At 52.9% G+C, this 26,812-nt stretch overlaps 2 protein-coding genes across 19 annotated transcripts in view; one reads left to right on the forward strand and one right to left on the reverse strand.

Moving 5' to 3' along the window:
• Window positions 1–25,371, forward strand: LOC118550928 (trehalase). The gene is given in 25 exon segments (XM_078057513.1): window positions 1–224; window positions 1,977–2,091; window positions 2,338–2,391; window positions 2,643–2,820; window positions 10,071–10,197; window positions 20,071–20,087; window positions 20,090–20,172; window positions 20,309–20,357; window positions 20,360–20,447; window positions 20,529–20,630; window positions 21,164–21,259; window positions 21,385–21,477; window positions 21,598–21,653; window positions 21,656–21,710; window positions 21,821–21,946; window positions 22,159–22,208; window positions 22,327–22,521; window positions 23,058–23,219; window positions 23,222–23,271; window positions 23,547–23,658; window positions 24,001–24,083; window positions 24,086–24,115; window positions 24,362–24,415; window positions 24,667–24,863; window positions 25,335–25,371. Coding segments are annotated over 24 exon segments (2,106 nt in total). The 5' UTR covers window positions 1–224; window positions 1,977–2,079.
• PHLDB1 (pleckstrin homology like domain family B member 1) overlaps window positions 24,991–26,812 on the reverse strand; it is a 44,628-nt gene continuing 42,806 nt past the window's right edge. For all 18 annotated transcript variants that reach the window (XM_078058892.1, XM_078058903.1, XM_078058891.1 and 15 more), the window contains one exon: window positions 24,991–26,253. In XM_078058892.1, the coding sequence (XP_077915018.1) occupies window positions 26,113–26,253 (141 nt within the window). In that variant the 3' untranslated portion in view covers window positions 24,991–26,112. The remainder of the gene's footprint in view (window positions 26,254–26,812) is intronic.

Here is a 26,812-nt window from a genome sequence, read left to right on the forward strand (position 1 = left end):
TTGTGCTGACTTGCCCATGGTTGTCCCGTAGCTTCTTCGTGCGGGATTGCAGTTCTCTGCTATTCCTAAATTAACTCGTTTTTGTTGGCGAAATACCTGGCAGTTTTATTTGTAGGGTTATTTTTAACCCTAAACCGTTTCCCCAGTGAGGCAGACGTACGTGATCGTGGTGTCGGGAGCGCAACTGTAGGACCACAGTGGGGCTTGCTGTGCGCCTCTGCCAGGTATTTTCTCCGTTCATTGTCTCCTGGTTCTGCACCAGTGAGTGTGGTGTCAGAGGGAGAGGGGTCAGCTGTCAGTTATTTTGAGGGGAGTAGTGGAACAGAGCTTGGCTTTGTTCCTGTGGGGCTGGCTGGGTGAGGAAGCGGCCCAAGCTAGGAAGGAGCCTGGAGCACCACTCCGTGCCAGCAGGTGCCAGGGCCCTGAGGCCTGGCTGGGAGGACAGATGCTGTGTAGCCTTGGGCAAACCACTGCCCTCTCTGAGCCTCAGACAAAGGGCGGAAGTGTCTAACAGACTGCTGACCACAGGTCACAATCAGCAGGGGCAGTTATTCCCAAGCAGAGGCTTGGCCCCATTAGCTCAGGGAACACAGAGCCCCGCTGGGGAGTGAACAGTTACCACTGGTGTAAGACGCAGGTCTGAGTAGCCTGGTGGTGGCTGGACAGGCTAGGTTTGCCTGGGGAGAGGCTGCTGAGGGCTTCAGGGAAGAGGTGAAGAATTAGAAATACTTTCCCCTTCTAATCTCCCTGCCCCCACGCCCCTGAATTTCTTCCTACAGAGCTGCAGTAGGATACAGGGTTGGGGCCTTCTGTCTAAACCTAGTTTCACCCCAGAGTATGCCTCCAAAGCCATGAATTACTGAAATTTGCAGAAATAGTGCTGGGCTTTTTTTTTTTTTAAGATTTCTTATTTATTTATTTGAGAGAGAGAGAGAGCACATGAGAGGGGGAAGGGTCAGAGGGAGAAGCAGATTCCCTGCTGAGCAGGGAGCCCGATGCAGGACTCGATCCCGGGACTCCAGGATCATGACCTGAGCCGAAGGCAGTGGCTTAACCAACTGAGCCACCCAGGCGCCCCTGTGCTGGGCTGTTTTTGAAGGCTACCTATGAAATGAGGAGAAAGGTGCCTGGTTTGACTATGACCTTGAACATGGAAGGACTTGGGATTTGTACCCATTCAGCCACACCTCTTTTGGGGACAGCTGCTACTCCTGGGTGTCGTGGATAAGGCTCTGGAATATCTGGAGGTGAGGGGGGCAGCAGAGCAGGCTGGTATACTGGGGGCAGGACCACCTGCTCTCTCCCTGAGTCTGAATTAGGGACCTCTAGCAAGTGGCAGCCACCCCCTCCTGTCCCACCTCTGGGTCTGAGCCTGCGGGTCCCGCTGGAGCCACCAGGGGGCAACTGTGAGCCAAGAGGACAAAGCCCAGGAAGGGGGGACATCTGGCTTGAGGAGGGCCCAGCCTCTTGGCTCCTCATCCAGCCCCCACCCACAGCCCTAGAAATGTCTGGAACCTTCTAGGACAGCCAGATCTTGACCTACGAGTACGGGATCCCAACCTCTCTCCAGAAAACAGGCCAGCAGTGGGGCTTGCCCAATGCTTGGGCCCCCCTGCAGGACCTGGTCATCAAAGGTAGGGAGTAGGGAGGTGGGGATGGGGCATATCCCAGGGCCTTTCCCCATTGCATCTGGAGGGTCGGCCTCCTGGTGCTGGGGAGGTGTGAACAATGCACATGGGGTCTTTCTCTGGCTCTTCTGGTCTCTTGGCTTCCCACTCAGCAGACCTTTGATAGAGGGAACCAGCCGTCCTTTCTCCCTCCAAAGCCAGGCCCTGGGGAAGGAGCACATTGGCTTTTCATGTGGCTCACGTTGGAGGTCTTAGGGCCCAGGCCTCTTTCCCTCCTTGAGGAGAGTAAGGCTCTGGCCATCCCAGGGGACTCAGGAGATTCAGTGTCCTGCCTGGGGTGGGGTCTAGGTCTGGCCAAGTCTCCCTCACCTCGGGCCCAGGAAGTGGCTTTCCAGCTGGCTCAGAATTGGATCCGAACCAACTTTGAGGTCTCTACTCCTAAAAGTCAGCCATGTTTGAGAAGGTGAGCTGCTCCTGAGCCCAGAGCCTCTTGGGCTCCTCCCCATGGTGAGCTGGGGGGATGCCAGGCTTTGCCAAGCCCAGGGACAGTGGTGACGCCCGGTGGCCGTTCTTGGGCACTGCAGGGGTCAGAGCTGCAGGCCAGAGCAGCTTCTCCCAGAGGGGCTCCCATCTCTTGCTCCCCCTGGGGGGCTGAGGTGGGGAGCCTGGGGGTGGTGCCCCACCTTAGAGCCTGTCCTTTTGTTCCCAGTATGACATCAGCAACGGTGGTCAGCCAGGTGGTGGAGGGGAGTATGAAGTTCAGGTGAGTGGGCCCACATCCTACTGGGAACTCCAGGGCTGGCTGTGTTGTCCCCACAACTGGCCATGACCTCCCCTGTCTGGGCCTCGGTTTCCTCCCATGTATGTGGGTCCCAAGGGAGGAGGCTGACTGGAGCTCCTTTGCACCCCTGGGGCTGGGCAGTTCTCGAGCCTCTGGGTGGGGATCTCACAGCCCCTAAAAGGATTTGGGGCCTTCCCCAGAGATCTTGCCCCACTGACCCTGTCTCTCTCCAGGAGGGCTTTGGCTGGACCAGTGGAGTGGTCCTGATGCTCCTGGACCGCTATGGTGACCGGCTGAGCTCGGGGACCCAGACAGCTTTCCTGGAGCCCCCTGCCTCACGGCTGCCCTTCTACTCAGCCTCCTGCCACAGTGATGGGCCTCCCTGCCCCGTCTGCCTCATTAAACTTCTGTGTGAGTCCCTACCTTCGCCTGCCTCTTCATCTTCCATCCCCCACCCCCAGCCAGTCCTTGGAGTGGGGTCAGGGGAGGGACCTAGAACTCATGGGTTGGGCCCTTGTCCCTCCTGGAACATCAGTAAGGGGGACGTCCTGTTTTGTGGGGACACAGTCCCATACCCCATGCAACCTGGCCTCCCAAACTGTTTATTGTTCTGTTGAGAGGTATACAAATACTAAAAATCACCCAGACCCGGTGTCCCAGCTACGATGGGCCCCAAGTGCTGGGAAGGAGGGCAGGGAGGTGGGATCAAACACCACCTCCCAAAAAAGTCCAAATTTGAACATACTAGTCTAGATCATCTTATGCCCCTGGGTACTTTGGAAAACAGTACAGGAATACTGGCACTTATTTTGTGAGCTTTGTGTGTGCAGAGAGGAAGGGAGCCCTGCCAAGACCACTGTCCTCCCAGGGTGAAAGTGTAACAGTTGACAGAATTGAAGGGATTGGGAGTTCTGTGTTAATAGTTGGAGCCTCCAGTGCCACTTTCATGGATAGAACATCTAGACAGAAGATCATAAAGGAAAGAGAAGACCAGCACCATAAAACAATCAGACCTAATATATATAGAATTCCGTACCCAGCAACGGTACGTACTGTTTGTACATAAAGAATACATATTCTTTCCAAGTGCACATAGAACATTCTCCAGGATAGATCATATGTTAGGCCATAAAACAAGGCTCAGTAAATTTTAAAAGATTGAAATTATAGAAAGTATCTTCTCCAACCGTAATGGAATGAAGCTAGTAATAAATAACAGAAGGAAAACTGGAAAATGTGGAAATTGACACACTTTTAAGCAACCAAAGAGTCAAAGAAGAAATCACAAAGAAGGGAAATTAGAAAATACTTACAGATGAATGAAAACAAGGAGACAACATACCAAAATTTATGGGATGCAGCAAAGGCAGTTCTCAGAGGGAAATTTACAGGAGCAAGTGTCTACATTACAAAAGATCTTAAATCAATAACCGTCTTTATACCTTGGGAAATTAGAGGAAAGCAAGCTAAACCCAAAGCTAGCAGAAGAGTAAAGAAAGATTGAGCATAAGGAAATAATATGGAGAATAGAAAATCAAGAGAGAAAAAAATCAAATCAAAAGTTGTTTCTTTGGAAAAAAATCAAGAAAATAGATCTTTATTTTTAAATTTCTCTTTTTAGATTTTATTTACTTATTTGACAGAAAGTACAAGCAGAGGGAGCAGCAGAGGGAAAGGGAGAAGCAGACTCTGCACTGAGCAGGGAGCCCAATCCGGGGCTCGATCCCAGGACCCTGAGATCATGACCTGAGTGGAAGGCAGGTGCTTAACTGAACCACCCAGGCGCCCCAAGAAAATAGATCTTTAGCTATGGAAAAAAATTGACAAAGGCAAAAGAAGGTACAAATAACTAAAATCAGAAGTGAAAATGGTGGGGCGCCTGGGTGGCTCAGTCATTAAGCATCTGCCTTCCGCTCAGGTCATGATCCCGGGGTCCTGGGATCGAGCCCCACATCGGGCTCCCTGCTCGGCGGGAAGCCTGCTTCTCCCTCTCCCACTCCTCCTGCTTGTGTTCCTGCTCTCCCTGTCTCTCTCTGTCAGATAAATAAAATCTTTGAAAGAGAAAGAAAAAGAGAGAAAGGAAGAAAGCAAATGGAGACACTACTACGGACCTTACAAAAATAGAGAAAACTGAGAACATTGGATAACCACTACAAAATGTACAAATTCCTAGGAACGCACAAATTATCCAAACTGATGCAAGAAGAAATAGAAAATCTCAACAGATTTATAACAAGAGATTATAATCAAAAACCACCCAACAATGAAAACTCCACGTGATGGTTAATTTCATGTATCAGCTTGGCTAGGCCAAGGTAACTTTTTTTTTAAATTTTTTTTTTAAAGGTTTTATTTATTTATTTGACAGAGAGAGACAGCGAGAGCGGGAACACAAGCAGGGGGAGTGGGAGAGGGAGAAGCAGGCTTCCCGCCGAGCAGGGAGCCTGATGTGGGGCTCGATCCCAGGACCTTGGGACCATGACCTGAGCTGAAGGCAGACACTTAATGACTGAGCCACCCAGGCATCCCGGTAACACAATATTTAGTCAAAAATTATTCTAGATGTCTCTAGGAAGGTATTTTTAGATTAGATTAACCTTTAAATCAGGAGACTTTTGAGTAAATTAACCTTGTCACCTTAATAAAAATAGCCAATTAGCTTACAGGAAAATGAGTTTATTTGGAAATAGCAGAGGAATTGCAATTCAGGGCATGCAAACCATAGGCAAGTCCAGACAACAGAAGAGGAGGAGTGTTCTTTTATAGAGGAAAGAAGGAAGTTGAGAGGGGCAGTTTGGAGTGAAACTCCATTCCAAACAGAGCAAGGATTTGTGGTTGTAGTGACTTTTCATTGGCTGAGCTGTGGTGGTTCTCATTGGCTGGGTTGCTGGGCAAAGAGAAAAACCTTTCCTTCTGCTGGGATATGGAAAATTAGCTTTGAAGAGTGGTACCTCTGTGAGCATGCCCCCTTCAGGACTTCCCAACTATATTTTGAAATGAGATTTTCCTTTATTCATTTCATACCCTCCATATTGTGAGTGGACCTCATCCGATCAGTTGAAGTCCTTAACAGAAAAACACTGACCTCCCCAGAAGACGAGGGAATTCTGCCCAACAGACTGCCTTTAGACTTCTCTGGGTCTCCAGCCTGCTGACCTAGTTTGCAGATTTTGGACTTGCGAACCTCCACAATCACATAAGCAGAAATTTAAAGATAACTCTCAGTCTCTGTCTCCACACACACTAATTCTATTGTATCTGTTTCTCTGGAGAATCCTAATACAGTCCAAGACCAACATCTTCATTGGCCAACTCTACCACATGTCTAAAGAAGAGTCAAAGGGGCGCCTGGGTGGCTCAGTTGGTTAAGCATCCTCGGTTCAGGGTCTTGGGATCAAGCCTTCAGTGGGGAGCCTGCTTCTCCCTCTCGCTCTGCCTCTCCCCTCCACTTGTTCTCTTTCTCACATAAATAAAATAAAAAATGATAAAAATAGAGTTAACACCAATCCTTTTCAAACTCTTCCAAAATAGGATGAAACACTTCCTAACACCTCCTATGAAGCCAACAATACCTGATGCTTATGCTATATAAAGATCTCACAAGAAAATTACAGTCTGTTATCTTTTATGTATGTGATGCAAAAATCCTCAACAAAATACTAGCAAACCAAATCCAATGGCATAGTAAAAGAATTACACACCATGTAAGTGAGATTTATCCTAAGAATGCAAGGATGGCTCAACATAAGAAAGTCAGTGTAATGCACTGCATTAATAGAACAAAGGAAAGAAACCCTACATGATTATTGATGCAGAAAAGGTATTTGACTAAACCCAGCACTTCCATGACAAAAACATTCTAAAAACTAGCAATAAAAGGGAAGTTCTTCAGAGCAATTTAGGGAATTTATGAAAAACTCACATGTAGTATCACAATGGTGAAAGACTGGAAGCTTTCTCTTTAAAATTAGGAATGAGACAAGGATGTCTACACCGTACCAGAAGTTCTAGCTGAAGGAACAGGACCAAAAAAAAGAAAAAAAGAAAAGGTCAAATTGGAAAGGAAGAATTTATCTATTCACAGATGACATGATTCTATATATAGAAAATCCCAAAAGATCCACAGGAAAGCTGGGTCTGATAGATTCAGCAAAGCTGCAGGCAGAAGATTAATACTCAAAAATCAGTTGCATTTCTATATACCTGCCAAGAACAATCTGAAAAGGAAATTTAAGAAGCCATCACATGTGCAAACATCTAATAAATAAAATACCTAGGAATAAACTTATCCAAGGAGATGAAAGACTTCTACACTGAATACTGCAAAAGTCACAGAAGGACACAAATTGTGTGATTCCACTTACATGAAGTATCAAGACGGTAAATTCATAGACATGGAAGGTGGAATAGTGGTTTCCAGAGGCCGTGGGGAGAGAGGACTGAGGACTTACTGCTTGATGTTATAGGATGTATCTTTGGGATGATAAAAGTTTTGATGGGGTGCTTGGGTGCTGCAGTTGGTTAAGCATCCATCTGACTCTTGCATTCGGCTCAGGTTGTGATCTCAGGGTAGTGAGATTGAGCCCCTCATCAGGCTCCATTCTCAGCAGAGCCTTCTTAGGATTCTCTTCTTCTCCCTCTGCCCCTCCCACTTGTGTACGTGCACTCCCCCCCAAAAAAAATCTTTTTTTTTTTTAAGATTTATTTATTTATTGACAGCAAGAGCAGACACACAAGCAGGGGCAGTGGGAGAGGGAGAAGCAGACTTCCCCCTGAGCAGGGAGCCCGATGCGGGGCTCGATCCCAGGACCCTGGGACCATAACCCAAGCGGAAGGCAGACGCTTAATGACTGAGCTACACAGGCGCCCCTAAAATAAATCTTTTTAAAAAACATTTTGAAAATAAATAGTGGTGATAGTTGGGAAATACTATGAATATAATGTAAATTGAATTCTGTAATTTAAAATGGATGAAATGGCAGATTTTATGTGGTATCTATTTAAGCACAAGAAACATTTTTAAAAAGGAAGGAAGGATGCTCATGGATCAAAAGAACAAATATTGTTAAAATGTCTAGGTAACCAAGAGCAATCTACACATTCAGTGCAATCCCTATCAAAATACCATCAACAGTTTTCACAGAGCTGGAACAAATAATCCTAAATTTGTATGGAACCAGAAAAGACCCTGAGTAGCCAGAGGAATGTTGAAAAAGAAAACCAAAGCTGGTGGCATCACAATTCTGGACTTCAAGCTGTATTACAAAGTTGTAATCATCGAAACAGTATGGTATTGGCACAAAAACAAACACATAGGGGCGCCTGGGTGGCTCAGTCGTTAAGCGTCTGCCTTCAGCTCAGGTCATGATCCCAGAGTCCTGGGATCGAGCCCCACATCGGGCTCTCTGCTCGGCGGGAAGCCTGCTTCTCCCTCTCCCTCTCCCACTCCCCCTGTTTGTGTTCCCTCTCTCGCTGTGTCTTTCTCTGTCAAATAAATAAATAAAATCTTAAAAAAAAAAAAACAAAAAAAACAAAAAAAAAAAAACAAAAAAAACAAACACATAGATCAATGGAATAGAATAGAAACCCCAGAAATGAACCCTCAACTCTATGGTCAATTAATCTTTGACAAAGCAGGAAAGAAAATGCAATGGAAAAAAAGTCTCTTCAACAAATGGTATTGGGAGGTTTGGAAAGCCACATGCAGAAGAATGAAACTGGATCATTTCCTTACATCACACACAAAAATAGACTCAAAATGGATGAAAGACCTAAATGTGAGACAGGAATCCATCAGAATCCTAGAGGAGAATACAGGCAGCAACCTCTTTGACCTTGGCCGCAGCAACTTCTTGGTAGACACATCTCCAAGGCAAGGGAAACAAAAGTAAAAATGAACTAGTGGGACTTCATCAAGATAAAAAGCTTTTACAAAGCAAAGGAAACAGTCGACAAAACCAAAAGACAACCTACAGAATGGGAGAAGATATTTGCAAATGTCTTATCAGATAAAGAGCTAGTATCCAAGATCTATAAAGAGCTTATCAAACTCAACACCCAAAGAACATCAAGAAAGGGGCAGAAGACATGAACAGACATTTCTCCAAAGAAAACATCCAAATGGCCAACAGACACATGAAAAAATGCTCAACATCACTCATCATCAGGGAAATACAAATCAAAACCACAATGAGATACCACCTCACACCAGTCAGAATGGCTAAAATTAACTCAGGAAACGACAGATGTTGGCAGGGATGCGGAGAAAGGGGAACCCTCCTACACTGTTGGTGGGAATGCAAGCTGGTGCAGCCACTCTGGAAAACAGTATGAAGGTTCCTTAGAAAGTTAAAAATAGAGCTACCCTATGATCCAGCAATTGCACTACTGGGTATTTACCCAAAGGATACAAACATAGTGACTCAGAGAGGCACCTGCACTCCAGTGTTTATAGCAGCAATGTCCACAACAGCTGAACGATGGAAAGAGCCCAGATGTCTATTGACAGATAAATGGATAAAGAAGATACCGTATGCGTGTACACACACACACACACACACACACATATATACATACAATGGAATATTAGTCATCAAAAAATGAAATCTTACCATTTGCAATGATGTGGATGGAACTGGAGGGTATTATGCTAAGCAAAATAAGAGAGACAATTACATGATTTCGTTCGTATGTGGAATTTAAGAAACAAAACAGGATCATAGGGGAAGAGAGGGAAAAATAAGATGAAAATAGGGAGGCAAACCATAAGAGATTCTTAAGTCTAGGAAACAAACTGAGGGTTCCTGGAGGGGAGGGGGTGGGGGATGTGGTAACTGGGTGACGGGCGTGAAGGAGGGCACGTGATGGAATGAGCACTGGGTGGTATATACAACTGGTGGATCACTGACCGCTACCTCTGAAACCAATAATATACTATACGTTACGTAATTGAATTTAGATTAAAAAAATACACAAAAAAGGAAGGAAGTGTGTAGCATCTGGAGGCAGGGGTGTCCACAAGGAGGGGGGCAAACAGGGCAGAGGTGACCTGTCCGGTGGGGAGGGACAGGGCCATCTCGTCCTGTGGCAGACCCTGCTCGGGTGTGGACAGCAAGCCTGAGTCGTAAAGGAAAGGTCACACAGTCACGAATCTCGGGTGGTGACCAGTTCACAGCACGCCCCTTACCGCGCACACTCCCCGCCGCGCACACGCCCCGTGTCATTTCAGGCCTGAGCCATCAGTCTCCGCGCTGCTGCAGCGTCTTCGTGTGCCCCGGTCGCGCGCCACGGCTGGGACAGAATCCTGAGCCGTTCTGTTTGAAATGTCAAAGGAAAAGGTAACTCTCTGCAGTGGTGATCTTGGGGCTGAGCCCCTGGCATCTGGGTCACAGATGTGCCCCTGACACGCCTGTGCCCGCTGCCCCCTCTGCCACCCCACCACATGACTCTGAGGGAAGGGCCCGTGCCGGCGGCACCTGCGGAGACGAAGAAAACAAAGAACAAGTACGAGGTGGGGGCAGGGGTTGGCCTCTGTGAGCTGAGCGCAGGAGCGGCAAGGTGCAGTGCACAGACCTGGCATCCAGCCCCTCAGGCGGCGACACCCCACACGTGGACTTTGGCTGCGTCGGGTGGGCGGGTGAATCAGGCTGTGTCCCCGCGAGCGAGAGGTGCCAGGGCGGACTCCTGGGCCACGGCCACAGCCACCGTGCAGGGGAAGACCCAGGAGCTGTGCTTGCTGCTTCTGTTGGGGCTGGGGTCCCAGGGCGCCCTGACCCCACCCTGTGACAGGTAGGAGTGGGGAAGGCAGCTGGGGCTGGGGCAGGAAGGTCGGGGTCAGGAGGTTGGGATGAGATCTCGGGCGCTGGGGGTTCAGCCCTTGGGAGGGAAGAGGAGGGAAGGAAATTAGCTTTCCTGGTGTAGCAGGGCTCTGTGCCGGATACCGGACCTCCAGTGCTGGGGAAAGGGGGGCTGCCTCCTGATCCGGGCACCAACCTTCCAGTGCCCGCCCTCCCTTCCTCCGCCCCTGGCTCCAAGCTCCTCCTCAGACTGGGGGGGGCTCTCCTCCCGTTGTTCTGGGAAACTTTCTGCCGGGTTTCCAGTTTCCCCAGCTTGGAGATGAGAGGCAGTGTCAGGGCCCGAAAAGTGCTCCTAAGTTTAACCTCTGACCTCGGTGACCAAGAGCCAAGTCAAACCTCTTTCCAGAGCCATAGTTCCCATCCCCAAATAAGACAGATAAGTGAGCCTGTCCTGCTTCCTGGGCTCACAGGGCATCATCCATTTCTCATTTAAGTGGGTTTCTTGAGCTCTCACTATGTCCCTTGGGCTGCAGCAGCGAGCGAGAGAAACGAGGTCCCTGTCTTCGGGGCACTTACACAATTAGCAAGGAGAGTACTGATAGAAGCACAGCTAAAAGTCAGATGCAATGAGGGAGCCGCTCGTGGTGAGCAGAGGGTGTCTCAGATGGGATGGAGAGGGAAGGTGTCTGCGGAGGAGATGGTTGAGCTGAACTGTGGAAGCAACCATCATCTCTGTGCAGATCTGGAAGCCCGTCCAGGCAGGGGAACTGAAGTGCAAAGGCTCTGAGGTCATGATTCAAGGAAGAAGGCGTCTGTGGCCAGGACAGAAGTGGGAACAGGCCAGGGGAGAGAAGAGGACCAGGGCTCGGGCGTAGGACCAGAAAGGTGAGAAGTGGTTCAGGATGGGATATATTTTGCAGGGGGTGCTGATAGGACTTGCTGATGATCGAGGAATATGAAGGGAAAGGGATTACCCAGGATGATTCATAGATTTTGTTCTGAGCAGTTGTAATAAGGATTTCGGAGAGGCTGTGTGATCAAGAGTTTTGCAAGCATGAGGTGGGTTTCCAAAAGTATGGAAAGAAGACTATGTCCGGGGTTGGTAAGACCACCCCCAGCTCTGGTGATTGACTACTCACCAAATAGTTACATCCGGGGTTACGTTTATTTTAGTGAAGGGATCTGGACTAAAATCAGGAAAGGTAAAAGGCACATAGGGCAGAGTCCAGGAGAGAAGAAACACAGGCTCCAGTTGTCCTCTTCCAGTGGATTTGTATGAATAGAACTTACCTTTTCCAGCAACACGTGTGACATCATGCATGAGCTACGGCCAGCCAGGAAGCTCACCCGGGCTTCGCATTCAGGGTTGTCACTGGGGCTCGTGACAGAGGTGTGGAGTACTTAATTACTCGGTCTCTAAGTCTGAGTGATGCTGGGGAGCCCTCGGTCCTTCTGTGAGTCAGCACATTATTGAAACTGATGGGTTTGGGGAACCTCCCAATTTGTAGCCAGTTGGTCAGAAGTGGGTGTAGTTTGGGGCCCCCCGAACTGACCGCTGCTGGCTGGAATGAGGGCCGTCTCGGGGACTGTGCCCATGGCCGGAGTTCATTGGTTAGTACCAAGACTGGATTGTAGTACTGTAGTGGATGTCAGAAAATGTGTGATTTGCTGGAAGGACCTTGCCTGGCTAGGACATGTGGCCCGGGGAAAGCAAGATGAAAGGACAGGAGATGAGCACCCTTTGGTTCCTGGATGGCTGCGGGTCACCCATGGTTTGGAACAGCAGCTGTGTTGTGATCGGTTCCTGGAGGTGAAGGTTAGCAATGGAATTTGGAGATGATGGGTCCAACTCCCAGAGTGTTGGCTCACTGGATGCCTAAGAAAGTGCAGAATAATAAGAAATCTAAAAATGCAATCCCTGGGTTATTATTATCCTATAATAACAAACATGAAAGTGAGAGATGGGCCAAGCTTTGGTTCTGGCCAGTCCAAACCTCAGCCTCTCGTCTCGGGGCCCCTGCCTAAGGAATGTGTGGGGCAGGATCCCATTTCTGGCTGGCCTGAGCTATGGCCACTAGTTTCAGAGCCGTTTCCAAAGGAAAAAAAAAAACTATTCTAAAACAACAAATAATGAAGCAGGCTAGACCAATTTCCAAGAGCATAGGATAGACAGGGAGTGAGCCAATGGACTCGTCCCAGCAGGGTAGGATCTTTAAACAGCTATTGAGAAATGGGGTGAATATAGCAGCTGCAAGTAGGGTCAAAACAAAGGTGTTAATGCAGCACTTCTTCGAAGTTTAGTGGACCAGTGAGAGCCCCTGTAGGCCCCCCAAAAAACAAGGGACCTAAACAAATCTGTTTTATTCACCCTACTTTGGAGGAATTAGGAAAAAACTTTGCAAGGCAAAGATGGTAATGAGAAGAAACCTGACCTCCCATCTCCTGAGGCAGAGGTCCTGCAATTTAATCAAGATAAAGATTGGTGAAAAGCTTAGGGTCCCTTAACTCTGTCCCCTGCTGGAGACTCAAAGTGTTATGCATGTGAGTCAGATCGTCAGAGGGTAGAGAAGATTCTGGACTGTGCACTGTGATATCAGAAGCCCGGGTGAAGCCCTGAAAGGGGCCACAGTCAGATTGAGAGGACGGAGAAATGCAAGAGTTGGTGGGATTAAGGTGAATGTTTGGATGGAAATTGGAATGTTTAGACAGACTTGATGTCAAGGGGTAGTTTCTCCTTCCCCCGAATGTGTTTTAGGAGTGGCTATCACGTCTGGCTGGGGAGCGCTTACTCTATCTAGTACTGTAAAATCCAAACCTGTCAGTGAAGCCATGGTTAGGAACACCAGGGTCAAAGGGGCTGAGGTGAAAGTTTCTTTGGTGTTTGAACACTTCTCATGTGAAGAGATTGCCTCTATTTTGCCTGAATGCGTTACAGGGGTGGACATTGCGTCCAAGCGAGGAATGTTTCTAGTCGCTGGTAGCATAAAACAAAAGGCATGTGAATCTGCCCATCACACTATTGCTTCTTGTATTTTTAAAAATTTTTTAAAAGATTATATTTATTTATTTGACAGAGAGAGAGTGAGGGAGAGAGCATAAGGAGGGGGAGCTGCAGGCAGAGGGAGAGGGAGAAGAGGCTCTCCGCTGAGCAGGGAGCCCGACAGGGGGCTCGATCCCAGGACCCTGGGATCATGACCTGAGCTGAAGGCAGACGCTTGACTGACTGAGCCACCCAGGCGCCCCTACTTCTTGTGTTAGACATTCCACACGGGCACTAGTAAGATTGCCTGAGGTCACACAGGTCACACCCTTCTGTGGAGCCTAGAGGGTGGCTTACAGCAGAAGCCTTGGGGCCCCTCCGAGCACGCCTTCCAGACTTTGGACTAGAAAAATGTCCATTTGAGAGGCAATTACTAGCTTGTTATCAGATATTGAGACTGCCCCTCTGAAGGACATAAGATAATCTTTTTTAAAAAAGATTTTATTTATTTGAGAGAGAGCACACGAGCCCGTGGGTTAGGGGGTGCAGAAGGAAAGGGAGCAGCAGGCTCCGTGCTGAGCAGGGAGCCCGACCCGGGGCTCGATCCCGGGACCCTGATGTCAGGACTGAGCTGAAGTCACATGCTTAACCAACTGAGCCACCCAGGCACCCCAAGATAGAAGATAATCTTAAAACCTGAAACACCCATAATATCTTGGGTGATGTTGGAGAAATGATCTAAGAGGGAGGGCAGTGCCCGGAAGAGTTCCATAATGCAGTGGGAATGGTTTATGCAGGAGCAGACTACGGGGGGGAATATAGAGTTAACTCCATGAGTTTGAGAGCAGGTAGACTCTGTTCCTTAGAACTGACTTTGGAACCACCTGAGGAGTGCTGGATTCTATTGCCACATGGACGGTGCCCTATAAACAACTCTTGATGGACCAACAAAGAGCTGCTTTGTTCATGGATGGTTGTTCCAAGGTGACCACACTGCACTGGAAGGCTGCCGCTATGACCAGAGATGATAATACCAGGGGCGCCTAGGGGGCTCAGTCGGTTAAGCATCTGACCTTGATTTCAGCTCAGGTCATGATCTCAGGGTTGTAAGATCGAGCCCCGCGTCAGGCTCAGCCTGGAGTCTGCTTGTTTCTGTTTCTCCGTCTGCTCGTGCTCACTCACTCTCTCAAATAAATAAATAAAATCTAAAAAAAAACCCCAAAAACAAAAAGCACCAAATCAGCTCAGTGGGCTGAACTGCATACTATTTGCTACTGTGTTTGGGTTTTTATCTACTCTTGGTGGCCACCATCCTGGCCATATGGTCAGGCAGAAGGACAATGGGAGAGTGGTCTATAGAAACATCACCCATGTGTGGCACAGTCCTGTGGAAGTTATTGTGAATTTGAGGAGTTCATTAAAGTAGAACACGCTGGTGCCCATCAGAAGAACCCCCTTCCTAGATCGGAAAGTAGAGCCAGCAAGTGGGTATCCCAGTGTGTTCACGTGAGGATGCCACGTGGGGTCGTGAACCGATGGGATGTTGGGAGGTGGGCCGGATCTAGATGCATGGCCCTTGCGCCCCCTGAGGCACAAAATGCCAATAAGCTGTTCTGTCAACAAAAGAGACGGGCTACCGGGCAGGTTCCCTGAGGGAAAGGACACGCGTGGAGCTGGCCGGTGAGACCCCGGGCGGGAGCCCGCACTCTGCGCTAGGTGTCGCTATAAATGCTCAAAATACTGTCATAGGACCAGACCAGAAGATACCGCACTGATTTGGACCACTGAGTTACATTTTTTCAGACCAGGGAACCCACTTTCATCCTCCGAGCCGTGGTTCGATAGAGAGCTGGAATGGACCATTAAAACATTGGCTGTCTGAAACGGGGAGATCCAGACAAGCAGGGCTGGCGACGCAGCTTCACCAGCGTGCGCTCACACTCACCGAGAGGGGCTCCGGGAGGGTCCTAAGAGCCGGACGCGGTGCGGTGCACCTTCGCCCCATCTGGCTAAGTGGGGTCACTGACAGCGGCTGTATTCAAGCCTCACTCAGGCCTAGGGGTGGGAAGGGCCCGCTTGGAGTGAGCGCACGGGATAGCACTCCGCGTGAGCAGAGGGGACCGCGGGAGGCTCCCTAGACTCGCGTCGCTGCTGCAGTCTGGACCAGCGGCCGAACGCAAGGTCCTCTCCAAAGCTAGAAAAGCTTGGATGTAAATGGAGAGAAGGAGAAATAGTAGCTGAAGGTAAAGAAATGAATACATGGACTAATAATAATGTAGTGGGAGAAATCCACTGTTACATTAACACTTTACAAGAGGCTCAGAACAAGAAGGGATGCTGCCTCTTAGTTTCAGATGCCTGAAAGGGTGAATGTATGTACTGCCAAGACCTCTCCGGCTTTGGAGCCGACCAGAGCAAACAGAAGCCTGCAAACCTGAGTGGCCTCATCCGGAGACGTTCTGGTCAGATGATGCTCACTAGACTAATCGTGACTGTAGGAGACTCTAGTAATTCTGACTTTCCTTTTCCACTTTACATCTGCCGTAGTGCGAGATGGTAATACACTGGCGTTGTTTAGAGAATAATTTTTTTTAAGATTTTATTTATTTGTCAGAGAGCATAAGCAAGGGGAGCGGCAGGCAGAGGGAGAGGGAGAAGCAGGCTCCTCACCGAGCAGAGAGCCCGATGTGGAGCTCGATCCCAGGACCCTGGGATCATGACCTGAGCTGAAGGCAGATGCTTAATGACTGAGCCACCCAGGTGACCCCTGAGGAGGTTTTAACTCCACCTCCGAACATATGCAGGCATGAATATCGGTATTACATGGCTTATTTACATAAGGTGGTTGAATCATACCGCTAATACCAGTATTAGACCATATCCTGGTATGGTCATAGTACAATGGAGTTCCATTACAGAACAAACTGGAAGAGTTAGGTATTCTCCGTAGACTCAAACCTTGCCCTTATACCAAATATTATGGACAGACGTCATTACAGGTAGCCGTGATTTTATTATTTATTACAACAAATTATGATTTGTTATTTCTGGGTTCTGAGACGGTTGGAGGGAAAGCTAGTCACCCTGTCTCAGCTCACAGCCTGGCACAGAGACTGGTCTCCTTTTTGTGCTGTTCGTAGCAGGGCCCACCTCCTTCCTGGGGGAGGACACAGGTGGTATTCAGAATAGTTCTGTCCCTGCTGATTGTATGACAGGGTGTGTCTTCTTATCTGTTTCCGGAGCAAGGGCAGTCGTAGTCGGGCTCAAGTACATGTGTCCACAGTACGTGGTTTGCAGGTCTAGAAGATTCCCACAGGCATGGCTCTTGAGCCTCAGTAGCTCGTATGGAAGGCCATTGCCTCATGGCTACTTTGCCTTCTGTCAGCATTCAAATAGTCAAGAGGCTCTGTTGGCTGAGGGTGCAGGCCCCCTTCCGGTGCTGGGCCCTGGCATCAGCCAGCCTTATCTGTTGCCTTGGCCTGATGCATTTCACTAAAGCCTCATTATCCAGCCTGACTCCCAGCCTTTACTTTCCCCCTGGAAGAGAACTCCTTCTAATCTGCTTATTCTAGCTAATATTTTTTCCTCTGAATGCCTCTCCTCATTAAAAGCAAATTCAGTTTGTTCCACAATGGGGGACCTGTCTCCCCCAAAGCGCCCCCCTTTTTTTGAGAGAGAGAGAGAGAGCACATGGGAGAAAGGCAGAGGCAGAGGGAGAGAGAATCTTAAGCAGGCTCCAGGCTCAGTGCAGAGCTCAACACAGGGCTCGATCTCATGACCCTGAGATCATGACTTGAGCTGAAGTCAAGAGTCGGACGCTTAACTGTCTGAGCCACCCAGCCACCCCCCAGCCCTCTTATGTCTCATGGTCCAGTGTTGTTTCCATTAGGTACTAAAAGCCCAAATGCCATTGGGAGACATGTTTGGTACCCAGAAATGGGGGTCCCCCATACTAAACTGAGATAAGTGGTAGTCACGCCTAGGTGCAATTTATTGTGAGGTATGCCGTGAGGCCTCCCATAGCCTTCCTCATCTCAGGATGGGGTTATTCCCCATGGGAATTTGGATAGACTATACGATGCCTATTGCTTTCATCCAACAAGAAACCCATTTTTTCTGTTCTGTTTAATAGCTTTCTATTCACAAAAACGGGTGATCTGCGTTTGTGCGGACAGCACACTGCACATGCTGCTATATTTTGTCCATTAAAATTGGGGGACTTTATTTTTTAAGCAGGCTCCACGTCCAGCATGGAGCCCAGCTTGGGGCTTGAACTCATGACTCTGAGACCAAGACTTGAGCTGGGATCAAGAGTCAGATGCTTGGGGCGCTTGGGTGGCTCAGTTGGGTGGTCATGAGATTGAGCCCCACATCGGGCTCTGTGCTCAGCATGGAGTCTGCTTGAGATTCTCCCTCTCCCTCTGCCCCCTCCCTGCACTCGCACTTGCTTGCTTGCTCTCTCTAAAAAAAAAAAAAAAAAAAAAAAAATGCTCAACTGGCTGAGCCACCCAGGTGCCCCCAAATCAGGGGCCTTTTTATAAGTATTTGATTTTCAAGGTTTATAGTTGTATACAGGGCAATTCATCTGCCAAGACTTGTAGACCACCCAGTCCAAAGACCCAGTGGGGAGTAGTGTCAGGAAATTCCTTCCCAGATGACACCCTTCATAGGAGGTGTAATCTAAAAACTTGAAAGACGCTGGCCCATCACTCGGGTCACCTTCAGTCGTCAACAGTTACTCTAGCTCAGCGTCATATCCTGAGACCAGAATGTCTCCCAGAGCGACTCCGGCCCTGTTTGCTGGCTTCCATCAACGTTGTCAGGTTCCAAAGGCAGGCTGGGCAGGGCAGGCGCGGGGCCCCACGGTTCCAGGCATCCCCTGCGATTGTGCTAAGGACCGAGGTAACCTCTCGCTCCCTCCAGGCACTCGTGCCGTGCCAGACTGCCCGTTTCCCTTGAACACCTGCCTGTTCATCTCTTTGCCCTCAGCTGCCTTTCTCCTGTCTGTGTGGCACTGATTTTCACTCCACTCCTCCCCCTTTGGAAGGGATGTTGGCTTTAGCCACTGCTCTCGTCTAGCTCGCTGGCAGCACACCCAGCCTCGTGAGGGCCGTAGGAGATAGAGTTACACAGCCCCGAATGGGGGGCTCTTCCCGCCACTGAGCAACACAGCCCCTTTCACTGTGAGCCCCCGCTTAGCCCCATGAGGCGTGGGCACAACCCAACCTGTCAGGATTTGAAAAGAGAGCTACAGTCTCTTACTTACGGACCATTCATGCTTCCGACACCACAGTGGCAGGTCGGGTCCTAGTGGGCTCAAGGTCAGTGCAGATGATGTGGGAAAGAACTGTAGAGTCCTGCCATCAGCCTCTCCTCGTATCCCCCAGAAAAGCGGACGACTCTATCCCGTGGGGACCCTCCTTTGGCCCCCACCCCATGCTGAGTGTGAGCATATGCTTGTGACGCTGTGTAAGCCTGCCCTTCATGCTGTTCTCTCTCCCTGCTTCAGACCACAGATGTGTCAGTTGTGTTCCAGTTCTGGATCAGGCCAGCACTCGGAGGGTGACACGTTACACGCTGTGCCCATTTGACACGTCTCTTGGCCCATTGTGGGAACCATGGGCTGACCCAGTTGGCACAGTATCTTCTGTTCCAATACAGTATTTTAAGCATATTCGTCTACAGTCAGGAATGCAAAGCTACTTTAACGGGCCCCTTGAATTTCCGGAGTGATTTCCTGAGGCTCATGCCCCATGCGAGCATCCCCTTTCCTAGTCCAGTTTTTCCCTTCCCCTGAGTCCATAAACACCCCAACACGGGCGCCTGGGTGGCTCAGCCGGTTAAGTGTCCGACTCTTGATTTCGGCTCAGGTCATGATCTCAGGGTTGTGGGTTTAAGCCCCGTGTTGGACTCCATGCTGGGCATGGAGTCTACTTAAAAGCAACATAGGAGCTTTTCACGTTCAGTGTTTCCATCACTGCAAGGGAAAGAGCATGCAGTTTAGGCCACTGAGCTGACCTTTCTTATATTCTTCAGAGATTCCCATCAGTTGGGCAGAGTGCAGTAGCCTTCCGAACGAGATGCTGTCTGTCCGCCTTCGCACTGCCGTCGGCGGCCAAGCAGCTTTCTGGTGGTCGTGGGGAGCCGCCACAGGGCTCCTCCCGCGACTCCTCGGGAGCTTCCCGCAGCCCGGCGGGAGAAGAGGCCACCTGCCCGTGCGGTGCGCGTGTAGCGCTTCCTGTGTAAACCCTTCCCACGTAGGAAGGAACTCTCTGGGGCACCGCCTTCTTCATCAGAGACGTCACTCAGGACACCGTCGGTACTAACGGTCACAGGAAGATCTGTCCTCCAGGCAGAAGGAGGTTTCCATAAACGCCCAATAGCGGGCTGGTAACTGTCTCCCGAGATCTCAGACCCCAAGCTGTGAGCCTGGGCAGGGCAGCTCCACCAGCTCTGCATATCCCACGCCGCGTGCGCAAATTCCCTGGCCCGAGGTCTGAGCAGTCGCCGCTGGGGGTAACTTACAGGCTTTTGCCTGAAGCCCTCTGGTCGGTTTCGCCCAGGGCCGCTGTACAGTCGGTCCCACCCGCTCTGATGTGTCACTGATTCAAGTGGTCCTCTCCTTTTGTCCACTGGGTGTCCACTCTGCCAAATGACCAACCAGTGTGGGCTTGGGCCCTTGTTTGAATCCTTTATTGCCGAGGGCGCGCCTCGTTCTCTCAGCGGGGTATGTCTCCAGCACCCACACACCCGTACCACACAAGGGCGCGCACGTTCCCCGGGCACACTGACAGCCCCGGGCCAGGGGACGTGCCCAGACTCGAGCCTTTCTTCTCCCCTGATGGTGGTGACCTGACCTGCCCCCCTCCCCGACACTGTCCGCAGCCAGATTTACTGCCACGGGGACTCCACCAAATGCAGATGGCCAGGCTCTACCGGGATGACAAGCAGTTTGTGGACATGCCACTGTCCTCGGCTCCAAGTGAGGCACAGGGGGGCCCCACCTCCTAAAGCTTCTGCACCAAAGATGACAGAGGGCAAGACGAGGCAGAGAGGGGCCTCCATCAGGGAGGGGCTCCTAGGGTCCACCTGACCCCTCCTTGCCGCCTGGACCCCTGACCAGGTTCTGCAGCGCTTTGGTGAGCTGGCCGCTGCCCACAACCCAAGCACCCCCCACAGCAGCTGCAGGCTTTCGTCCAAGAGCACTTCCAGGCCGTGGGGCAGGAGCTGCGGTCCTGGACTCCTGAGGACTGGAAGGACAGGTAGCTCCTGGACAGGAAACAGGAGGGGGCCCTTCAGACAGGCCTGCCTGCCTGAACCCTGTGCGGTCGGCGTTCTTCCAGTCCCCGGTTCCTGCAGAAGATCTCAGACCCCAAGCTGCAAGCCTGGGCAGGGCAGCTCCACCAGCTCTGGAAGAAACTGGGAAAGAAGGTATCCACTCCTGGGTCTCAGCCCAGGGGATGGAGCTGGGAGAGGGGGATGCCAGTTTGGGGTCCCATTGCCCTTAGAGCACACACTGGGTCCTTGAATGGAGCTCTCTAGGAAGAATTTCTGGAGGGGGAGAAGGGAATGTCTACTTCTAACTTCTCACCTCCTCCCTGAAGCCCTCACCATCCTCCCCCACCCCCACCTGCCACCTCCAGGCTGCCCACCTAGGCTCTCTCTTCCGGGAGCTGATCAGGTCAGGACTGGGTGGTGGCAGCAGAGATGGGGGAAGGGGAGTGGAGGAAACGGTCCCCCTACCTGGTCCTGATACTGGCCGCCGCTTGGTGAGCCCCTGCCAGGGCCGGGCTGAGTTAGCAGGGACTCCAGAGGCCGGCCTGTGGGGCCGAGCAGACCTGGCTTGCGGCGGCTCCGGCCTTGACCAAAGCCACACGGCTGACCAGCCGCAGAGCCAGAACTCACGCACCGGCCGCCAGGGCCTCCACACGGCGGGGCCTGGGGGCTCCCCGTGCCCTCCGTCCCGACTGCCGGTGAGGCCAGAGGTCCTCAGCCAGCCGGAGCAGTTCTCTCTGATCTACTCGGCACACGCCTTCAGCGTGCCTGGCGGGCGCTTGGTGGAGTTCTCCTACTGGTGAGCGGCCGGGGCTGCAGGGCGGGAGTCGGGGAGCCCGGGGCCAGCGGGCTGTCCCGGGCAGAGGGGGGCACCCTGACTGGCCCGGGTGCACAGGCCGGTGCGTGAGCTGTCCGTTTCCCCAGGGACTCCTACTGGGTGGTGGAGGGGCTGCTCCTGTCTGAGCTGCCCGGGACGGTGAAGGGCATGCTGCAGAACTTCCCGGACCTGGTGCGGATGTAGGGGGGGCGGGCCCCTCAAGGCTGGGGCGGAGAAGGGGGTGCCAAGGGCTTGGCGCCGGACTGGCCTTGGCCTTCGCTGCTGGGCAGACGCACCTCAGCCCGCGTCCTTCCTGGCAGCTACGGACACGTCCCCAACGGGGCCCGCGTGTATTACCTGCAGCCGAGCCAGCCCCCCTCCTGACTCTCAGGATGGACCGCTACGTGACCCCCACCGACACCGCCTTCCTCCGGTGGGCCCCCCGGCCCCCCTGCTGCCCCGCAGGCCGCCCTACTGGGACCTCCCAGGGTGGGACTGAGGGCCCCCGTGCCTGGGCTGCCGCGGTGCCTGGCTCCACCCCAGGGACAACTTCGGGAGCCTAGCCTTGGAATTGGACTTCTGGATGGAGAACAGGACCATCTCTGTGAGCCCAGGGAGGGGGGGGGGCTACGTCCTGAATCACTATGCTGTCCCTTATGGGGGACCCAGGTGAGGAGCCGCCTGCCCACCTCTCGGTCTCTCGTGATTCACTCTGGTCTGAGGGCCATGACTTAGCCCTGCCTCTCAGATGCTGATACTGAAAGCCCTGGGCAATCCAGGGCCCACGAAGGGCAATCCAAGGGCAGTTGGAGCAACATGGCTTAGCCTCCAGCTTGCACTTAGAGGCTCCTAGTGCCAGGATGCCCACTTTCCTCTTCCAGGCCAGAGTCTTACGGCAAAGATGCTGAGCTGGCAGACACGTTGCCAGAAGGTGAGCAATAACAAGGTCAGGGATCGGGGTGGGGCTGAGAGCCTGGTGTTGGGTGTCGAGCCCTGGCCCTCCCTGCCACCCCCCCCGCCCCCCATCCCCTGCTGCTTTGTCCTCACAGAGGACCGGGAGGCTCTGTGGGCTGAGCTCAAGGCTGGGGCTGAGTCTGGATGGGACTTCTCTTCATGGTGGCTTGTCGGAAGCCCAGACCCTACATCGCTCAGCAGCATCCGCACCAGCAAATTCGTGCCTGTTGACCTCAATGCCTTCTTGTGCCAGGCAGAGGAGCTGATGAGCATCTTCTACTCCAGACTGGGTGAGCCAGCAGGAGGGGCGGCTTGGGTCCTGCTTCAGCCTTGGCCGTGGAGCTGGAAGTAGGACCTTGAATGAAGGGCCTCCAGCCTCCTAGCCTGCTCCGTACCTCACCCCCAGGGCAAGAGTACGCATGGAGCCCACTCTCCACTCACCCTCCCTTTCTTACTGGGAGGGACTTCTAGGGTCTATGAGAGGACACCTGAGTCCACACATTCAAACTCCCTCCATTCTCTCTCCCCCAACAATTGCCCTCGGACCTGTTGGAGCTAGGGAAATACACACGGCCAGTGCTCTCCTAGGACGGACCCGGGAGCAGGCCAGTTTAGGTCCTGAGAGCCCTACAGGGCCATGGCTCAGGAACTCCTAGATCCTAGAGGCCGGAAATGTGGGCTCCAGGTCTGCATGTCCCCTTGGTGTCAGGACTTCTAGCCCTTGGGGAGGAAAACAGGAGGCGGCCAAGGTTGACCTCTTTCTGGAAGGCATGGGACCCAAGGTCAGGCACCTCGGTTGCTCAGCCTAAAGACAGTGTCACCCCAGGGAACGACATCCAAGCCACAAAGTACAGAAATCTGTCACAACAGCGCTTGGCTGCCATGAGAGCCATCCTGTGGGATGAAGAGAAAGGGGCCTGGTTTGACTATGACCTTGAGAACGGAAAGAAGAACCTGGAGTTTTACCCATCCAACCTCACTCCTCTCTGGTCTGTTCCTCTGACCCAGACACTGTGGACAAGGCCCTAAAGTATTTGGAGGTGAGGGGGGCAGCAGAGCGGGCTGGTATACTGGGGGCAGGACCACCTGCTCTCTCCCTGAGTCTGAACTAGGGACCTCTAGCAAGTGGCAGCCACCCCCTCCTGTCCCACCCCTGGGTCTGAGCCTGCGGGTCCCGCTGGAGCCACCAGGGGGCAACTGTGAGCCAAGAGGACAAAGCCCAGGAAGGGGGGACATCTGGCTTGAGGAGGGCCCAGCCTCTTGGCTCCTCATCCAGCCCCCACCCACAGCCCTAGAAATGTCTGGAACCTTCTAGGACAGCCAGATCTTGACCTACGAGTACGGGATCCCGACCTCTCTCCAGAAAACAGGCCAGCAGTGGGGCTTGCCCAATGCCTGGGCCCCCCTGCAGGACCTGGTCATCAAAGGTAGGGAGTAGGGAGGTGGGGATGGGGCATATCCCAGGGCCTTTCCCCATTGCATCTGGAGGGTCGGCCTCCTGGTGCTGGGGAGGTGTGAACAATGCACATGGGGTCTTTCTCTGGCTCTTCTGGTCTCTTGGCTTCCCACTCAGCAGACCTTTGATAGAGGGAACCAGCCGTCCTTTCTCCCTCCAAAGCCAGGCCCTGGGGAAGGAGCACATTGGCTTTTCATGTGGCTCACGTTGGAGGTCTTAGGGCCCAGGCCTCTTTCCCTCCTTGAGGAGAGTAAGGCTCTGGCCATCCCAGGGGACTCAGGAGATTCAGTGTCCTGCCTGGGGTGGGGCCTAGGTCTGGCCAAGTCTCCTTCACCTCGGGCCCAGGAAGTGGCTTTCCAGCTGGCTCAGAATTGGATCCGAACCAACTTTGAGGTCTCTACTCCTAAAAGTCAGCCATGTTTGAGAAGGTGAGCTGCTCCTGAGCCCAGAGCCTCTTGGGCTCCTCCCCATGGTGAGCTGGGGGGATGCCAGGCTTTGCCAAGCCCAGGGACAGTGGTGACGCCCGGTGGCCGTTCTTGGGCACTGCAGGGGTCAGAGCTGCAGGCCAGAGCAGCTTCTCCCAGAGGGGCTCCCATCTCTTGCTCCCCCTGGGGGGCTGAGGTGGGGAGCCTGGGGGTGGTGCCCCACCTTAGAGCCTGTCCTTTTGTTCCCAGTATGACATCAGCAACGGTGGTCAGCCAGGTGGTGGAGGGGAGTATGAAGTTCAGGTGAGTGGGCCCACATCCTACTGGGAACTCCAGGGCTGGCTGTGTTGTCCCCACAACTGGCCATGACCTCCCCTGTCTGGGCCTCGGTTTCCTCCCATGTATGTGGGTCCCCAGGGAGGAGGCTGACTGGAGCTCCTTTGCACCCCTGGGGCTGGGCAGTTCTCGAGCCTCTGGGTGGGGATCTCACAGCCCCTAAAAGGATTTAGGGCCTTCCCCAGAGATCTTGCCCCACTGACCCTGTCTCTCTCCAGGAGGGCTTTGGCTGGACCAGTGGAGTGGTCCTGATGCTCCTGGACCGCTATGGTGACCGGCTGAGCTCGGGGACCCAGACAGCTTTCCTGGAGCCCCCCCTGCCTCCTGCCCCGTCTGCCTCATTAAACTTCTGCGTGAGTCCCTACCTTCGCCTGCCTCTTCATCTTCCATCCCCCACCCCCAGCCAGTCCTTGGAGTGGGGTCAGGGGAGGGACCTAGAAGTCATGGGTTGGGCCCTTGTCCTTCCTGGAACATCAGTAAGGGGGACGTCCTGTTTTGTGGGGACACAGTCCCATACCCCATGCAACCTGGCTTCCCAAACACATACTCCAAATGCTTTATTGTTCTGTTGAGATGCTTACAAATACTGAAAATCACCCAGCCCGGGGCCCAGTAGCCATGGCCCAGTGGTGGGCAGGGAGGTGGGCTTAGTGTTAAGGCATGAAGGGCCGAGGCCAGACAGCTGGTGGCCTGGTCCTCTGCTCCCCATTTCTGTCACCCTTCCAAGGCTGAAGGGAGGGCAGCCAGACCTCAGGGTCCTCTCGCTCTGCCGCCTCCTCTCCTGCTCAGGTTCCCCGGGGGCGTCTGAGCAGCCCTCCACCCGTTAGACACAGCCTGCCCGTAACCCGTCCAGCCGCCTCTCCCTGCCGCTTCCCTCCTCCTCCAGTCTCTGGATGTCCGAGCTTCGTCCCTTCTGGCTCTAAGCAAGGCACGAGTGGAAGGGAGAGGGCTGGACTGGGGGCTGGAGGGGGGGGGTTGGTCCCTTCCCCCCAGCTGGAGAGATGTCGGTACGTACCCTCAGATGGGCCCACGGTTGAAGCATGGGCGGAGCCACAGGGCCTCGGCCATGGGTATGGGACCATGGCGAGGAAGCAGTCACCATGGAGATCAGGGGATGGGGTTGGGACCTCAAGGCTGACACTTGAGGTCTCTGGCCCTTGAACAAAGTAATAACAAAAATGCGGGAGAGCGGGGTTTGAGAAGTACACCGCCTGAGCTGTTCCCCCACTCCGGAGGTGGCTCTCCTCAGCCCCCAAGGCCCCTGCAACGGGGGGGCTGAGGCAAGAGGGGATCTTTGGCAGATTCTGGTACCATCACTTGTCCTTTGCGAAAGCAAACACAGGCTGGGGAGCGCAGGTGCCAGGTCAGAGCTTGAGGCCCCCTCTGCCAGTTCCGCAGCCTGGGGCAGGACCCTGAAGGGTTATTGCAAATTCTGAGTTCCCGGGAGCCTCCCCACTTTTTGTCTGCTGGCTGGTTCTTTAGGGGGCCTGAGCTCAGACATTCCCAGGACCCGCTCCTTAGAACAGTACCAAGGCCTGTACGGGGGCTCTGGGAGCACTCCTGCGCGGCCTGGGGCCCAGGCTGCGGCTCTTCTCCAGGGGCCGAGCCGTGCAGCAGGCGGGCTGGCCCGAGGGTCCAGGAGGCCCACGCCAGGACTGGTGTGGTCAGTTCATGAACTGAGTGTAGCCCTCCGCTCCGGTGACGATGACGTCCATCCAGATGCGCATGGCCTCTGCGGACGGCGCCACCATGTAGTACAGCCGGTCATGGGTCTTCACACAGAAGGTGAGGGCTGGGTTCGGGCTCTGCCCCGGGAGAGAGGAAGGTCTAAGACAGGGCTCACCGCTGACATCCCAGCTGCCCTTTGCCCTCCCTGGCTCCAGGGTGCCCTGGAGCTCGAGACTGAGTCCCAAATAGGCCCCAAACCTAGTCCCCACCTGTCAAGGGGACCCCAGGCCGAGATGTTCCCCTCCTCACACCTGGGCCGTCCTTGGACCCTGGCGGGGCTGTACCCTACCATGGGGGGGGGGCTCTGTTTCTGGGCACCCCTGGGCACAAAAGTGAGTATCAACAGAATCAGACACAGAGGGCTATTCCAGTGAGGACCCGAGCCTCCTCCCGGCACCAGAGGGGCAGATGAAAAAAGCTGCGAGTGGGCTGCTGGGCCCAGGACCCCAGAGGAGCAGAGATCAGGGCTGAGGCGGCACCAGAGGCTTGCAGGGAGGCTGCTTTGCATGAGGGCAGAGAGCCCAGGCTTCAAACATGTCCCCTTTATCAATCCCGTCAGCCCAACCCCGTCCCTGAGAACCCCTTCCTCCCCCTCTCAGCCATCCCTTTGGCGCCACCCGCCTCCCCACAGGCCTG

Source organism: Halichoerus grypus, chromosome 11 (assembly GCF_964656455.1).
Source record: "Halichoerus grypus chromosome 11, mHalGry1.hap1.1, whole genome shotgun sequence".
Lineage (NCBI taxonomy): Eukaryota > Metazoa > Chordata > Mammalia > Carnivora > Phocidae > Halichoerus > Halichoerus grypus.